The sequence below is a fragment of the Pseudophryne corroboree genome (assembly GCF_028390025.1).
Source record: "Pseudophryne corroboree isolate aPseCor3 chromosome 3 unlocalized genomic scaffold, aPseCor3.hap2 SUPER_3_unloc_12, whole genome shotgun sequence".
In the NCBI taxonomy this organism is placed as follows: Eukaryota; Metazoa; Chordata; class Amphibia; order Anura; family Myobatrachidae; genus Pseudophryne; species Pseudophryne corroboree.
This window is the reverse complement of record NW_026967500.1, coordinates 2,255,498-2,273,926: the sequence shown is the minus strand read 5'-3', so window position 1 is coordinate 2,273,926 and position 18,429 is coordinate 2,255,498. Positions and strand designations below refer to the sequence as shown.

The 18,429-nt window shown below is 44.8% G+C and overlaps 2 protein-coding genes across 2 annotated transcripts in view; one reads left to right on the top strand and one right to left on the bottom strand.

The window, feature by feature from the left end:
* Positions 1-3,653, top strand: part of LOC134983312 (zinc finger protein 583-like) — a 57,094-nt gene extending 53,441 nt beyond the window's left edge. The window contains exon 4 of the mRNA XM_063949029.1: positions 970-3,653. Coding sequence (XP_063805099.1) covers positions 970-2,054 — 1,085 coding nt within the window. The 3' untranslated portion in view covers positions 2,055-3,653. The remainder of the gene's footprint in view (positions 1-969) is intronic.
* The window catches only part of LOC134983324 (uncharacterized), a 509,434-nt gene that overhangs the window by 94,083 nt on the left and 396,922 nt on the right, over positions 1-18,429 (bottom strand). The window contains exons 7-10 of the mRNA XM_063949039.1: positions 14,965-15,155; positions 13,917-14,007; positions 13,521-13,802; positions 12,802-12,953 (exon numbers count right to left, since the gene is read on the bottom strand). Of these exons, the coding sequence (XP_063805109.1) occupies positions 12,802-12,953; positions 13,521-13,802; positions 13,917-14,007; positions 14,965-15,155 (716 nt within the window). The remainder of the gene's footprint in view (positions 1-12,801; positions 12,954-13,520; positions 13,803-13,916; positions 14,008-14,964; positions 15,156-18,429) is intronic.

Here is an 18,429-nt window from a genome sequence, read left to right as displayed (position 1 = left end):
CTCACTCCACCAGGTCTGTGGGTTCTTCCTGGGTGGCTGCCCGGGTTGTATTGGCCCTAAAGCTGTGTTGGGCCGCTACCTGGTCAGGGACAAACACGTTTGTCATGTTTTACAGGTTTGATACCCTGGCTGCAGAGGATATCCAGTTTGGACATACGGTGTTGCAGGCGTCTCAGCATGTTCCCACCCATTCTGGGAGCTTTGGGACGTCCCCATAGTACTAAGTGTCCCCAGTATCCCTTATGGATGATAGAGTAAAGAGAATTTTATTTACCTACCGGTAAATCCTTTTCTCATAGTACATAAGGAATACTGGGCGCCCGCCTCTGTGCTGCAAGTTCTTGTTCTTCTGTGAAGTTGTTTCCAACAGCTGTTGCTAGTTGATTGTTTTGATGTGTGCTGGTTCGTTAACCTCACCACTCATTGTTAGAATTGTATCCTCCTCTCAAGTATGTCCATAACGGTTTTTCTAGCTGAGCTGTGAGGGAGGGCATAAAGGGGAGGAGCCAGCACACCCTGTGGATTTAATTTAAAGTGCACCGGCTCCGTTGGACCCCTTTTATACCCATCGTGCTAAGTGTCCCCAGTATCCCTTATGTACTATGAGAAAAGGATTTACCGGTAGGTAATTTAAAATCCTCTTTTCTCTTCTTTGGTGTTTTGTTATTGAAATCCCCATGTCACCTCTAGTAATCCCGCATGAGCGTCCATGTTACCTCTAGTAATCCCACATGAGCGTCCATGTTACCTCTAGTAATCCCACATGAGCATTCAGCGTTGATCAAGCTCCAGTACAAGCATATTAATCTTTTTTTTTAAACACAACATAAAAACAAAGCCAGAGCTATAGTACGGGTTAGTGTCAGTTTTAGAAATATAAATTGTACCCTATGACATCCTGGGTATTATCAACTCATTTTATAGTTATTTGCCAATTTATACTTCCATAATGTATTTTATTTCCAGCAGATGGACACACAAGCAGGAACATCTCAGAAGGACATCTAATGTTATCCCCGGATTGTGACATAAAAGATAATGACAGTAGACCGTATTCTCCAGGAGATAACCCCATTACCCCAATTATACATCCAGCTCTGTCAGCAGGTCCCTCTGATCCTGGGAAATGTTCTCCTGATCACTCTGATATTGGGGCATCTGTTACAGCTCTGACAGTAGATACAGAGTTTCCCTGTTCTATAGGTGCCAAATGTTTTACACAGAACACAAAGCGTATTACCCAACAGCCAGCTAAGGCAGGTGAGAGGCCATTTTTATGCTCTGAGTGTAGGAAATGTTTTACATGCAAATCAGCTCTTGTTACACATCAGAGAAAACACACAGGGGAGAGGCCATTTCCATGTTCTGAGTGTGGGAAATGTTTTACACAGAAATCAAATCTTGTTATACATCAGAGAAGTCACACAGGTGAGAGGCCATTTTCCTGCTCTAAGTGTGAGAAATGTTTTTCAAGTAAATCACATCTTGTTGAACATCAGAGAATTCATACTGGTGAGAAGCCATTTTCCTGTTCTGAGTGTGGGAAATGTTTTTTACATAAACTCTATCTTGTTAGACATCAGAGAAGTCACACAGGTGAGAAACCATTTTCATGTTCTGAGTGTGGGAAATGTTTTTTAAATAAAGCACATCTTGTAACACATCAGAGAAGTCACACAGGTGAGAAACCATTTCCATGTTCTGAGTGTGGGAAATGTTTTTTCCAGAAATCAAATCTTGTTACACATCAGAGAAGTCACAGAGGTGAGAAACCATTTCCATGTTCTGAGTGTGGGAAATGTTTTTCCCAGAAATCAAATCTTGTTACACATCAGAGAAGTCACACAGGTGAAAAACCATTTTCCTGTTCTGAGTGTGGGAAATGTTTTACACAGAGATCAAATATGATTAAGCATCAGAGAAGTCACACAGGTGAGAAATCATTTCCGTGTTCTGACTGTGGGAAATGTTTTTTACAGAAATCAGATCTTGTTAGACATCAGAGAACTCACACAGGTGAGAAGCCGTTTCCATTCCCTGAGTGTGGGAATTAAATCCGCTCTTGTTGAACACAGGCATTACCCAAGTGAGGAACCATTTTAATCTTCTGGAGTATAATCATCATTGCCAAGCATTGTTCCTCAAGGTTCTGTCCTATCTCCTATACTTCTTGCAATCTACATGTTACCACTGGGTGAAATAATCGGACATCATGACCTGGTCTTCCACTGCTATGCAGATGACTTGTCTCCTGCTCCATGTACTGAGAACCCAACACCAATACCAAATGGGATGGTAAGGATATCCCGGTGGACAGAATGCTGGCTGTCAATATACCACCAGCGGCATCCCGGCCACCAGAATACCGGCAGTGGGGTGAGTGCATAGAGTTCCATTGCGGGCTCCCTGCGCTCGCTATGCTGCAGGCGCGGTGGCTTGCTGCGCTCACCACAGGTTTTATTCCCACTCTATGGGTGTCGTGGACACCCACGAGTGAGAATAGCTGTGGCGAGTGCTGTCGGCATTCCCGGCTGTTGGGATTTCAGCGTCGGGATATTAACTACATCCCATCCTAAATGGTTGTCTAGCTGAGCTCCAGGGGTGGATGATGCCAGTTGGCTGTGACTCAGTCTTAGTGGTACGTAATAGAAGCTCACCTACAAAGGACAAGACTACAGCTTTACCAACCATCATGACTTATGCTTTGGGGTTCAGAGTTACAAAATGCTGACTGCGGAATCTTTGTGTTGTCCTGGATTGTGGCTGACACAGACATCGGCTATCCGCCACATTCAATTCCTCGTTCTTTGGACCATAGCCAGACTCCAGCACTTATTTCCCTCAGAAGATCTGCCTACAGTCATACATGTATTTGTATACTCTCACATAGACTACTGCAATGCCATCTACCTGGGTCTCCCAGCAAAAGAATTGCACCGATTGTAGCTAGTATAGATTGCAGCAGCCAGGCTGTTACCTAACCAGCCCGTTCCTGCCACATAACACCCATTCTCTACTCCCTCCACCGGCTGCCTGTAAGATGGGAAATCTATTTCATAATCGGCTTACTGACCTTCCCAGCCCAACATTACATGGTCCAAGGTACCAGAAGCAGCTTCTGCCTCCTTACTGCCCTGCATGTTTACTTCTGCAGATAAAGGACTGTTACCAGCAGTACCAGGAAACTCCCATAATGCATTTGGGGGTCAAACTTTTAGCTTTGTAGCCCTGGCCATGGAACTTGCTGCCTCGCACAGTCCAAGAGGCCTCCATCCTAGAGCCCTTCACAAGCAGGCTGATGACTGACCTATTACTCATTTCATTAATGCTCCTCTAGTTCTTACATATATCCCACATGCTTAGTTCTTTGTTCTGTTGTTTATTTTGTATCTTGTGCTTTGTGTGATTGTGTAATGCCAGTTTGTACTATCTATATTGCTGCACGACAATATGGCGGCCATAGGAACGTGTTTCCACTTCTAGTTTCCCATTCTTATCTCATCTGATCATCTTAATCAGGAGTGTTGTGGGATACAAGATCCTATCCATATATACATTATCATGTGCATTAGAGTCACCCGGGTTCCATCTGCAGTGGTTTGTTGTATGTTACATCTATATGGTGCGGATACTCCTCTGTATGATTCCATAATAAAAGCTTTTGTTTGTAGCTAATTATTGCATTATAGCTTTTTTCTGTTTTATATTCCCGTCGTAGTAATTCCACCCTTATATAACTAATCCCGGAGTGGACCCCAGAAGATTATAAGTAACCTATATGAGTTTCCATCATTCTGTTTCGTATAAGCATACGTGTAAGAGCTTGTGTGGCGGTCACTGTCCGTCACATTTAGGTGGTAGAATGGAAGTGGGGTTGTCTGGACTTTGAGAGGGACGTGGACACTATCCTGCTATTACTGTTTGGACACGTGGGGTGTGAATCCTCCCTACAATATTACACTATTGTGTTTTTTATCTTTGTATGAAATACAAATTGCTCCCACGTCTGCATCTTGCAGGCTACTATATAAGCCGCTATAGCTGTTATAGATACATGTCATTATGTGTAAGACTGAATACTGTATCTGCACTGTGTGTGACGCCCAAGCTATACGCCATATGTAATTATGGAAAGATAATAAGCATTAGAGGCTATTACAGATGTGTCCTCATACAGCCAGCCTCAATATGCCACACAGTGGGAGAAGCCTGGCGTGAGTGAGCTGACAGGTCTCGTACGACTCTGCTGGTATCAGGTGGCTTTTATGCAGAGCAGAGACGCACCAGGAGACTTTCCTGAGTAATGTGACACTTGTATATCTGTGTGCGACTGAGTCTCTAGGGGAATCAAATTAGCTGCAGGATGGATTTGCTCTGTGACTCCGCTGCACTTTTTGGTGGCGGGGATCTCACTGAAAAAAAGTGCTCGCTGCCCGACAGGTATTGGTCACTTTTAGGCAAATTCGGCAGGCCGGGTGAAGGGGGTGAATCAGGCTAATTGGATTCTCCTATATACGTAGCACAGCGGAAGTCACACACAGATATACAAGTCAGCACAGTCCCCTGTGGGGTCCTGGCCACGTCACGTTCGTGTTGGTGCAGCAATCGGATATAAGAGGTGCGCAATCCTCTCCCAGGTGTAAAGAACACAGAAACCGGCTTCACTCTCACTTCCAAATAAAGCTACAAAGTCTAAATCCCCAAACTAATAATTATACACAGTATATAGAAAGGACAGTTCTATAATCTAGTATGTGTATCAGGCACAGTCACTATAATATGGTGATAGTCGGTACACGGGGGCTTATTGGGATAATCATGTCACCCACTTACATGTCACATGACCTACTGCTTACATGGCTGTTGCTGATGTGTACTACAGATGGAACCGCCGTTATCTTGGCTCTTTGTGTGACTAGGCGCATCTAATCACTGCGAGCGTCTCCGTCTGGATGGGCACATGCGCTCGGACGGAGATGTACCCCATTCACTTGAATGGAGAGGGTCTCCATCCGCGCTCCTGGAAAGAGACGGTCTGAATGGGAGCGTCTCTGTGCACTCCTGGCATGACTAGGTGGATGGATCGTGTAGTCACGCCTGGGCCAGCTAAGATAATGCTGGCTCCATCTGTATGTTACTATTCTAACCCAGGATATCTAATTCCTAATTTGGTTTTAGATTTGTTTTCCTCCCCAGGAGGGGAGATTCAAAAATATTGCAATGTTTAAATATTCCAACTTCTTTAAACTCCAAGCCTAAATAACTACTTCTATCTCAAACAAACCATGTAACACAAATTGATTTTCTTCATTGCACTCCATAGTTGTTTCACTAAAACAATAACATCCTTCATTCTCCCTGCAGCTCAGCCCAATGTACACATTGCCACCTCAATTATCCGCTAACCTCATATTAACACTCATGTGATTTTAACTTATCTTTCTACTTTGACAATAACATCCACAACCGGTCACCATAAAAAAAATCATAAATCTCCAACAACTGTATTTATTTATCTTGTTTCTATTAGCTGGTGACATTTTACCAAATCTGGGACCCAACCACTTCTACCACTCATTCACCTGATTCACAGCAATATAGAAATCCAACCAGCCTCATAAACATGTCTCCCAGTATCCTCCAAATCACTACAATGTGCCTTATGGAATGCCTGCTCTGTAACATTAACATCCATACATAACCATTTCATAATTATCAAATTCAACCTGATGGCTATAACAGAAACATGGCTCACAACCAGATATGGCCTCCCCTGCAACACATGGTGGTCTCTATTTCACACACACCTCCAGGCCTGGTAACAGTAAAGGAGGTGGGGCTGGATTATTACTTTCCCAATCATGATGCAGATATCTATCATCCACCTGGGCAACCCAAAGAATTTCTGGAAGATTTTTCTGCCTGGCCCCCTCACTTCCTATCCTCTGACATCTCCACTATCATCATGGGTGATTTAAATATTGCTATTGATCATTTGAAATCTGCCTCATTCCTCCAAACTACTCTCTCTAACCTCTTCTCTCGGCCTCTCCCAATGGACTGACTCCATTACTCATCAGAAGGGCCAATGCCTTGATCTAGTATTCACCAGACTGCTCAGATTCTGAGTTCTCCAACACTCCTTCCCCTCTCTAAGATTACATCCCTGGGCCTGAGTCAGATCCTGATGCAGATGTGCTAAAATCGCTATGAAGTGATATTAGTACATCTGCGCATGCGCCAGTACACGCAATTGTAAGGTCCTAAACTACTTTCTCTTCAGAATGCAGTTTAATACCTGGAGGGGGGTGAGAATAGGGCATCAACGCCCCGTTTAAGGGGGTGCAATCCAGATAGCGGAGGCATGTCTGGACTGTTGCTGGGGCAGGTTGCGGAGGCAGCGTGATGTCACGCGGCAGCTTTGACCCTTAACATGGCAGGTAGCCATCTGCCTTTGCAGCTAGGCTGCGTATGCAGAGGGCTACTTGAAACATGCAAAAACATCACCACTGTGTGATGCTTTCGCATGTCTGGGGGGGGGATGGATCTGGCATGCACGACGGACTTTCCCTGTGCTGAAAAAAAATGGATTTGCACCTGGCGCTAATCACTAACCACAGTGAAAGCAGCTGAACTCTGAGGGATGATCCAAACACCCTCCAAGAAAGAATATACAAACAAAAATGAGACAGCGCTACCCACCTTGGTTTTGAGATATAGGTTTATCTTTTTATAATATACATACACAAAGATGACAAAAAATAATAAATATAAACAAAAAGATACCGGCCAGTATCACACTAATATGATTAATCTGATTAAAATTTACTCATAAAATACAATTCTTAATTAATTGCAACATATTCATACATAAAATTGCCCTAGCGAATTGATGACAAGATTATATATAACTCTGGACTTTATAATGAAGAGTGCTTGTACTAACAGTCCCGGTAATTAGCACAATGAATTACTATGCCCCAATGAGCAAGCATAACTTCCCTTATCCAGGCAGCCTTTCAATCATCCATATATGTCAAGGTTAGTATTATTATGTAGCCACACAAGATTCTCTCAGCCCAAATGGAAGAAGCAGACTTTAATAAATAGTGTCCTGTAAAACTTGCCAGGATTGACAGCCAATTGCCAGGGATAGAAGCAGAATTAGTAGATTAGGTTAGCCCCTGTTTTACATTGATCCAGGATTAGAGCACATTTTGCCAAAGCACTCAACATAGATGTTATCCTTTCCGGCTGCACAAGCTAGCAGCATATGATTCAAAGGGTCACCAAAGCTTCATAGCACTCTTAACCCTGTGCACTGGGGTATGAGTGATAACAGTTCACCGGCCGGTAAATGCAAGTTGTGAGCCACACACCCGGTATTGCAGGGGGTGAGAGACTTTCTCTTAACTCACAGTACTTGTCTTTATTCCCTGTGCTGGGCGTCCCCCCCACATGTCAAAGAAATTGATCATAGATGTGAGTTATTTTGAACATCTATGATCAGGTCTGAATTACCCCCTTTATCACCTGCATGCTCTCCACCTTTAATTCAATCTCAGAGTCATTGAAGTCCTCCAACCCTCCTCAAACCTGCAGAAATATTAACGCAATTAATTTTCAAGAACTGTCCACCTCTCTGCAACAACTGCTCTCACCTTTTTCTGTATTTACTTCTCCTGAGACACCTGAACCAGACTCTAGAAGTAGCCCTTGGCCAATTGGCTCCAGCTACCCATCACACTGCACATGGGGGGTGATTCCGAGATTTTCGCTAGCTGCAGATTTTAGCAGCATTGCACACGCTATGCCGCCGCCTACTGGGAGTGTATCTTAGTTTAGCAGAATTTCTAACGAAAGCTTAGCAAATTTTCTCATAAGGATTTCCCCGCAGTTCCTGAGTAGCTCCAGACTTACTCTTCCATTGCAATCAGCTCAGTCAATTTCGTTTCTGGTTTGACGTCACAAACACGCCCAGCGTTCGCCCAGCCACTCCTGCGTTTTCTGCTGACACGCCTGCGTTTTTCCACACACTCCCTTAAAACTGCCAGTTTCCGCCCAGAAACACCCACTTCCTGTCAATCACACTACGATCAGCAGAGCGATGGAAAAGCTTTGTTACGCCATGAGTAAAATAGCAAAGTTTTGTGTTAAATAACTTAGAGCAGACGCGCTGCTTACCATGCGCATGCGCATTTTCCACCTAATCGCTCCGTTGCGAAAATCGGCAAAGAGCAAACAACTCGGAATGACCCCCATAGACCTAGATGTCAATCGTGGCACTCTAAATTAACAAGACACCTAGAAAAACTCTCATGGAAAGCTGAATGTCAGTGGCGTAAATATTGTATTCCTAGCGACTTTCTCACATAGAAGACTGTCTACCACTCTCATCGTAAATGCCCTGGACTCTGCCAAACATATTTCCAAACTTTCATCTCTGCTCAAGCCTCTAATCCCAAATGACTTTTAAATACATTTTTATCACTTCTGAAACCTCCCTCACCCAACCCACCAGCCACTGTCAAGGAGCAAGATCTTGCTTCCTCCTTCAAGGACTAGATTGATAAGATCCAATATGAAATGGTATGCTCTTCCTCAGCCAGTGACCTACTCAATTCTCTATCTGGACCCTCTGTCACTCTCCTCATTGGATCCCACAAATGAAGATGAAGTGTAAACACTCTTCTCATCCTGCTACTCTACTACCTCTCCTCTTGAGCCTATACCCTCACAAGTAAGTAAATATCTGTCTCCTGTGCTCATCCCAACCTTAACTAACATCTGTAATCTCTCTCTTTCTCTCTACTGGTATCTTTCATTCACTGTTCAAGCATGCACTGAATACTCTCATTCTGAAAAAACAATTCTGAACCTAACTCTCTCAAACTACCATCACATCTCTCAGCTCCCATGCCTCTCTAAGCTACTTGAGAGACTTGCCTACACTTGCCTCACACACTTTCTTAAATTGCACAATTTATTAGACCCACTTCAGTCAGGCTTTCGTTCTCAACACTCCACAGAGAAAGCACTGAGTAAAGTAGTGAATGATCTGGTCACTGCGAAGTCCAAAGGCCATTACTCACTTCTTATTCTTCTAGATCTCTCTGCTGCTTTTGACACTGTTGACCATTTTCTTCTCATACAATCACTACAATCCCTTGGTCTTCAAGACACAGTCCTCTCTTGGTTCCTATCCTACCTATCTAATCGCTCCTTCAGTGTTCACATCTCTGAATCCACCTCCTCTTCGCTACCTCTTTCAGTTGGAGTACCAACTGAATCTTAATCTATACCTCATCTCTTGGGAAACTAATCAGCTCTTTTGGATTTCAGTATCATCTGTATGCAGATGATACTCAAATCTACCTATCCTCCCCAGATTTGTCACCATCTGTATTGGTCAGGACCACTGCTGTTTCATCTTGGGTGTCATCTCGCCACCTCAAACTTAATATTTCCAAAACAGAGTTACTTATATTTCCACCGGCCAATAGTATTTACCAACCTGATATCTTTATCACTGTTGAGAATTCAACAATCAATCCTACTCCACAAGCTCGCGGTGTCATACTTGACTCTGATCTGTCCTTTGCTCCCCACATTCAATCTGTCTCAAAATCATGTTACATACATCTAAAAAAACATATCCAAAATATGACCATACCTTACACAAGACACTGCTAAAACTCTAATCCATGCTCTCATCATCTCCCGCAGTGATTATTGCAATAGTCTTCTTACTGCTCTTATCAAAGAGACTCTCACCACTACAATCCATTCTGAAAGCAGCTGCGAGGCTAATCTTCCTTGCTAGACGTTCATCGTCTGCAGATCTGCTCTGTCAGTCCCTCCATTGGTTACCTGTATTCTACCATATTCAATCTAATATACTTTTACTTACACACAAGGCCATTAACCAAACTACACCAATGTACATCTCTTCACTCATCTCAAAATATCTTCCAACCCGACCTCTTTGCTCTTCAAGATCTACGTCTCTCATCCACACTCATTACTTGCTCCCATGCACGATTGCAGAACTTTCTTCAGGCTGCACCCACCCTGTGCAATGCCCTCCCATGCACAATAAGACTCTCCTCTAGTCTCCAAACCTTCCCTGAAAACTCACCTCTTCAGGCCGCTTATCACATTCTAGAAGCGCTCACTCAACCTTCATAAGCTTTCCTGTCTGATTATATCCCCACTGTACAGTCCGCACATACCCTCCACATATTTTCTCTTCACTTTCCCTTCTTTCTGACCATGGTTCATCATTGGTGAGATGTGTTATCATGCAACCCACCTAGAACTTTTGCAATCCGGTGGACAAATATGGAATAGATAGTACCTTTTCTTGTGTATAAATGCCTGTTTTCCTATAGAGTGTAAGCTTGCGAGCAGGGCCTTCCTACCTCTGACTGTTTATTACCCAGTTTTGTTTTATCATTGTGTCCTATTGTACAGTGCAATGGAATTTTCTGTGCTATATAAGAAACTCAATAATAATAATAATAATAATAAGGACATCATGGTCTAATAGCAGACATACCAGCAAGGACCTACTATAAGGGGATGCAGTTACCATGCCGGCATTCAGGATACTGACACCGAAATCCCACCAGCCGACAATGCCGCCAACCGGAATCCCGGTGCACCAGAATTTTTCCCACTCGTGATTTTCCACGACACCCATATAGTGGGAATAGATCCTGTGGCGAGCGCCCTTAGCCACCGAGCCCGCAGCATGGTGAGCGCAGCGAGTCCGCAAGGGGACTCTTAGTGCTCGCCCCTCTGCTGGGATATGGACAGCTGACATCCAGGATAGCGTATGTAGGGCTTAATTCAGACCTGATCACTGTCGTGCACAGCGGCCGATTAAACCGGTCAACAACAAAAAAAACTCAGTCTTTATTTTAATGACTATTTTCTGATTCTCTATATCAAAAAATAACCAAAACTTTTGTTCATTTTTTAAAAACTTTGCTTTTGTCCCTTTTACAACGATCAATAAATAAGAGGATTTTGGTACTTACCGATAAATCCATTTCTCTGAATCCACTCGGGGGCACTGGAACAGCTTAGACAGTTGGGATGTGAAGTTAGCAACCGGAGGTGTGGCACAATCTAAAATTAAAAATGTTATGCACAGCCGGCTCCTCCCCCTTTGTGCCCCCCCATCCCTCAGTTTGGAAATTTGACGGAGAGAAGAGGACAGGAAACTACAAAACTGTTGAGGAGCCTACCGTAACAACAAATCAAATGGCAACCAAGAACTTTCATAAAAGAATCTAACACTGTTTGCATGAACTGTTTTATTAACAAGAACACAGCAGGCTGACAGCACCGAGGCGGGCGTCCAGTGCCCCCGAGTAGATTCAGAGAAATGGATTTATTGGTAAGTACTAAATCCTCTTTTCTCTTTCATCCACTAGGGGACACTGGAATAGCTTAGACAGTTGGGGACATCCCAAAGTTACTCCCAAAGGCAGGAGTGCTGTCCGTGGCCTGCAAAACTAATCGTCCAAACCTTGAATCTCTGGACACAAACATATCAAACTTGTAGAATCAAGTGAACGGGTGTGCTGATGACCACGTTACCGATCTGCAAAGCTGAGTAGTAGAGGCACCTCTGGCTGCCGCCCACGAGGCACCCACCGATCTGGTATTATGGGCACATACCTGAAACGGAACCCGTTTACCACAGGATATATAAGCTTGTCTAATGTTAAGCCGAATCCATTTGGCCAGAGTCTGCTTAGATGCTGGCCAACCCTTCTTCAGACCATCATAAAGGACAAACAAATGGTCCGACCTTCTGATGGATGACGTAACCTGTACGTAAATCCATAGAGCTCTTACCATGTCCAAGGACACGTCCCCTTCTGCAAATCCTTGAAAGGATGGGACCACGATGGGCTAATTTACGTGAAACCCCGAAACTACCTTAGGGAGGAACTCTACCCTCATATGGAGTTCTGCCCTATCTTCATGATAAATTAGAAAAGGACTCTTGCACGATAGAGCTCCCAACTCAGAGACCCTTGCTGAAGCTAAGGCTAGTAAAAGAGTGACCTTCCAGGAGATATATTTAAATTTTGCTTTTTCCAAAGTTTGATTTCAAATATTCTAGTACTAAGTTCAAGTCCCACGGTGCTGTGGGAGGATGGAAAGGAGGTTGTATCCTCAGAACCACCTGCAAGAATGTCTAAACTTCCTGTAGGGAAGCCAGACGTTGCTGAAACAGAATGGAGAGAGCCTAAATTTGAACTTTCAAAGAACCTAGTCTTAGACCTCCATCCAAGCCGGCTTGTAGGAAACATAGAAGTCTATACAGGCAGAATTCTTTTGAATTCCACCCTCTTTCCTGAGACCGCTCCATGTATCTTTTCCATATTCTGTAGTAGTGCATAGCTGTGACTGATTTCCGAGCGGCTAGCATTGTAGGGATGGCCACTTACGGTATTCCTTTGTCTCTCAAGATCCGGGTCTCAATAGCCATGCCGTCAAATGCAACCGGTTCAGGTCTGGATGTAGGAATGGCCCCTGTGACAGTAAGTCTTCTCTCTGAGGTAACCTCAGGGCTCTTCCGCTAGTAGTCCCCTCAAGTCCGAGTACCAACTCCTGAGAGGCCAGTCTGGTGCAATTAGAATTGCCCACACTCTTTCCCATTTTGCCTTCAGTACTTTGGGTATGATAGGAAATGGTGGAAAAATGTACACTCGTCTGTAAGACCATGGAAGTGTCAACACGTCCACTACTTCTGCAGCTGGGTCTCTTGTTCTGGTCACATACCTGGGTAACTGATGATTGTTTCGAGATGCCATTAGGTCTACCTGAGGTAGGCCCCATCTCCTTACTACCATCTCGAAGACTTGCAGGTGTAGACACCACTCCTCTGGATGCATGTCTTGGCGACTGAGATAGTCTGCCTCCGTTTTCCACTCCTGGAATGAACACCACTGAGAGGATGATGTTGCGTCTTTCTGTCCATAACAGAATCTTTGTGGCCTCTTTTAAGGCCATCTTGCTCCTCCCTGACGATTTATGTAGACCGTTGCTGTGACATTGTTCGACTGTATTCTTATGTGTTGACTCTTCACAAGAACCTTGGATAGGAGAAGCTCATTGTAAATTGCTCTCAGTTCCAGAATATTTATGGGTAGAGTGCTCTCTAGTGGCATCCATCTGCCCTGAAACTGATGGTCCTCAGGAATGGCACCCCAACCTCTGAAACTGGCATCCGTTGTTAGGATTCTCCAATTCCAAATTCCGAATCTCTTGCCTATTGTGAGATTTCTGTGTAATGACCACCAAATTAACGAGGTTCTGACCTGTGTTGACAGCCGGATCCTTCGATGTAGAAGCCAATGTGAGCCTGCTCCCTGAGCAATCAGGTTCATCTGGAAAGGTCTGGAGTGAAATCTGCCGTACTATATAGCTTCGAAAGATGCCATTATCTTCCCAAGAAGCTGTACACATAGGTGTAAGGAAACTGTTTGGTTCTTTAATACCTGATCCACCAGCTTCCTTAAGTCCTGCATCTTGTTCTCTGGCAGAGACACCCTCAATTGTATTGTGTCCAATATTAGACCTAGGAATTGAATCCTCTGCATTGGTATCAGGTTGGATTTCTTGAAGTTCACAATCCAGCCATGTTGAATGAGAAATTGATGAGTCGTCTGAGCATCCCTGATCAGCTGTTCCTGAGAATGGGCCTTGATCAGTAGATCATCCAGGTAAGGTATGATTGTGACTCCTAACGCCCTCAATTTCATGACCATTATCGCCATGATCTATGTAAAAATTCTTGGGGCTGATGATAGGCCGAATGGCAAGGCTCTGAACTGGTAGTAATTCTTCTCCAATGCAAATTGTAAGTAAGCTTGGTGAGGAGTCCAAATTTTTACATGAAGGTATGCATCCTTTATGTACATGGACACCATGAACTCTTCTTGTTCCAAACCTGCAATAACTGACTGGATTGACTCCATCTTGAATCTGTAAACCGTTAGAAATTGGTTTAAAACTTTTAAATTGAGTATCGGTCTGACCGACCCGTCCGGTTTTGGCACCACAAAAAGATTTTAATACAATCCCGTTCCTCTCTGAGACATCGGGACTGGAAGAATTACCCTTGTGTGCAGAAGTTTTTGAATTGCCATTTGTAGTGCTCTTTCTTTCAGAGGACACCGACGCAATCCTTTTGTAAATGAATGTTAGGGCGCTGTTGAAAATCTATCTGGTAACCCTGGGATATAATCTTGTTGACCCAGATCTCCGGTGAGGTTTCTGCCCAGGCGTCCCAAAACCCTTTCAATTGTGCGCCCACCAAGGGAGACCCCAGGTGAGCTGGGAGACCATCATGCCATGGTCTTGTCAGCAGGCTCGCCCTGCTTTCTGGATGTTGTCTGGGAATTACCTCTACCTCTGTTTCCATGAGTTTGTGCTCCAACACCTCTTCCTCTGGCTCAAAAGGACTGTGAGCTAAATTAATTAAATGCTAGGCCCAAGTAACCTCTTTTAACCTGTGGAGAGGGTCTTGCATAAGAATTAGGAAGAAAGGTAAATTTTCCTGCAGTTGCCTGCGAAATCCATTTGTCCAGCTCGGGACCAAATAACGTCTGACCTCCAAAGGGAATAGCCTCTACTGCTTTCTTGGAGTCCACCTGCCATTCTCTGAGCCATAAAATCCTTCTAGTCGATATGGCAGAAGCCGAGATGCGTGACGCTATTTTACTAGCATCCTTAGAAGCCTGACACATATAAGTAGCTGAGTCTCGAATATGTTCCGCTAATCAGGAAATTTCCTCTAGACTATTTTCCTCTTCAATAGCCTGTACAATACGCCCAGCCCATGCAGCAGTGGCCTTGTTTACCCAAGCACTGATAATTGTAGGCATGTGTGACGCTGCTACAAAGATTGATTTCAATGCTGTGTCTACCTTGTGATCTGACACATCTTTTAAAGTGGTTACGTTAGGTATTGGTAGAATTGTCTTTTTAGACAACCTAGCTAAAGAGGCATCCACAATAGGCAGCACCTCCCATTTAGCCATGACACTTTTTGTTAATGGGTAATTTGCCTCAAACCTCTTTGGAACTTGAAAGCGTTTATCAGGCTGCTTCCATGCTTCCACCATCTGAATCTGGAGAGTTTGAGGAATTGGGAACACTGCAGGCAGCAGTTTCTGGGATTCTAATAAATCAAAACTCTCTGGCTCCTTATCTTCCTCCTCTGTGAAGTTTAGGATCTCCTTTATTGCATCTATAAGGGAATCTAAACCCCCTAACCTCTGTGTCCTCCTCCTGAGTACCGACATCCAAGGCAGTTTCAATTAACTCACCTTCCTACTCATCCATGACAAGACCCTCCTCCGATTCTTGTAGGATGGGGAGGGGTCTCTTAACCGCCTTGCGCACACTGTTATCTGCTTGCGCAGGCGGTGTTAATTTAACCAGAAATTCCTCCATGGTCTTTGAAAATCCTGCAGCCCATTCTGAATGCTGCTTGCGGGGTTCCACCATCTCCTTAGAAATATCTGCCGGGGCCTGTTCCCCTGACCCAGATGGAGCACTGCTCCCGGGTTGTGCGTCCCTTCCCAAACATGAATGGCACACCCCGGAGCTGCCTACCCTTGTGCTCTTCTTATTACATTTCCTGCAAACATAATAAGTCTTAGTGTTCTTGGTTGGTGCTCTTGACATATTGAACCGGACCCCCACAGAGCATCCGTAGTACTGTCCCTCTATACAATAGGAAGAGAAAGACCGTAACGGATGATGGAAGAAAAGGTGAACTGGAGTCGCCTGGCTGGATCTCTCTATATAACAAACAAAAATTCCACCAGCTCTGTTGTGACCCTCGCACACCCAACTGTGATTCAGCTTTGATGTCGGGGGTTGAGATCCAGTCGCTTCCCTTTATTTTCTCAGGGTCATTTTAGTAGAAGTCCCTTGAAAATATAAAGCATAAGATGCAGATTATAAAATACAGGAAGATCCATTTGCAGCAGAGACCACTATTCATATTTTACCAGTAGGGGGAGCAGCTCATCTCTTTTTACTAGAGATCCCTCCCTCTGTTTTACCAGGCCAGCTATCTGTCTCCCCACTGAGATGGGCGTACACCTTTCCTACCTCAGTATTGGCGCCTCGTATCCATATTAAAGATGGCTGCAAATGAACATTTTCATAAGCATCATGTTACTGTCCCCAGCGCACTGATTTTCATAAGTATCACGTTGCAGCCCCCCCCGGCCTTCTCACAGTCCCAGCACTCCGCTGCCTGTCTGTATTGTGCTGCTCCACGTCTGTACTGCTGCAGCACCTGTGTGGCCACTCTATTACTGCGCAGTGCGTCCTACCTATGCCGCTGCCGGTCCCAGCGCTCCGCTGCCTGCCTGTATTGTGCTGCTCCACGTCTGTACCACTGGAGCACCTGTGTGGCCGCTCTATTACCGCGCAGCGCATCCTACCTATGCCGCTGCCAGTCCCAGCGCTCCGCTGCCTGTCTGTATTGTGCTGCTCCATGTCTGCACCGCTGGAGCACCTGTGTGGCCACTCTATTACCGCGCAGCACGTCCTACCTACGCTGCTGCCGGTCCCAGCGCTCCGCTGCCTGTCTGTATTGTGCTGCTCCATGTCTGTACCGCTGCAGCACCTGTGTGGCCGCTATATTACTGCGCAGCACATCCTACCTACACCGCTGCCGGTCCCAGTGCTCCGCTGCCTGTCTGTATTGTGCTGCTCCACGTCTGTACCGCTGGAGCACCTGTGTGGGCGCTCTATTACCACGATGTGCATCCTACCTATGCCGCTGCCGGTCCCAGCACTCCGCGTCCATCCCTCTGCCCGTCTAGACTCTCTATTCAGTAACCTCCCCCGGCCTTCGTGCCAGTGGTCCCACTGAGCGCGGCGTTCTCTGGCCGCGTGTGCCAGCGGAGGGAGCGGGGCGAGCAGGGGATGGCTGCACTTGCATAAAGAGCCACTGGGAGCCGGGAGGAATAAAGTGGTGTGGGTGCCGGTTCATGTACGGTCGGGACCCCCTTGTAGTCTATTCCTATATATCCCTTCTCCCTAACACTAGGGCTCTGGATACAACCAGCACTCACTCAGGGCTGGCTGCTGCATTAATCTCTCTGTGCTCCTGGATCTCCTGTAGAGAGATGCAGATCCCTTCAGATGGGATCTTTGTCTCTCTAATCTTAAGGCTTTTGTCCCCCTTATAAAGAGGTTGATGCAGCCTCAGTACTTTTGTAATGGAGCAGGAGCTGCTTCTCAGGGCTGTGCCTCCAGCACAATCTTTTTAAACTGAAGGATCGTGGGAAGGGGGGGTGAAGGGGGAAGAGCCAGCTGTGCATAACATTTATAATTTTAGATTGTGCCACACCTCTGGTTGCTAACTTCACACCCTACTGTATTAGCTGTTCCAGTGCCCCCTAGTGGATGAAAGAGAAATTAAAGTTTTTGAATGACCATATAAGGAGAAGCGTGTTTTAGTAAGTAACAGAGGGGACGAGCGGGGGGAGAGCAAGTGGTATTCTGACCCTCATTACACGTAAGCAGTGTGTAACTACTCAGATAGCTAAACCATGTCCATCTCTCAATGCACAGACGATGAGATTTCTGGAAGTGTAAACCTTTTATTAATACTGACTGGAATGACTGTCCATATAATATAGCTGTAGTTCTGCAGAATAGGTCACTGTACATGTAACAGATAAGAGAATAAACAGGGCACGGAAATAAGATGTAAGACTCTGGGGCAGAGGAGACGTAACGCAGCCTGTCAGCAACTCATGCGCAGATAACGGAGTAATAACAAACATGGAGGATGAGGGGGGATTATATCTGGGGGCTAATACGAGAAAGTCCATCCAATCACAGGAGAAATACGACAAATATTCATTTCTAAACCTTTTTTATATTTTCTGTTACAACCCTTTTTTTTTTTTGTAAATAAAAGTATTTAAAATTCAAAACAAAAGTTTGTTTTATTTTTACATGCAATAAAGTTATGAAAATAGGAAAATTTCCTTAAAATCTGTAATTTCATTCTGGTAGCTACAAAAGAAAACTTTCTGGTAAAATTATTTTTTCTTTAATTAGTAATGTGGAAGAAATAAAAATCAGATATGCAGAACCCGGACTCACAATTTGTGTTGACCGGTGATATGAAACGACTGCGCATGTGTACGGATAGTAATGTGCAGATGCAACGCCAAATTCCCCAAAATCCTGTATTCAAGCGTTTTCAGGGCGGGTGTGTGACGTCCGCTCCGGCCCCGATCAGCCTGATTCTATCACACTGTAGGAGTAAGTCCTGGCCAGAGGCGAATTTAGACCTAATGGGGCCCTAGGTAAGACACTGGTGTGGGGCCCCCTCCCTCACACAATCTGTAGCACTATATTTTCCCTCCT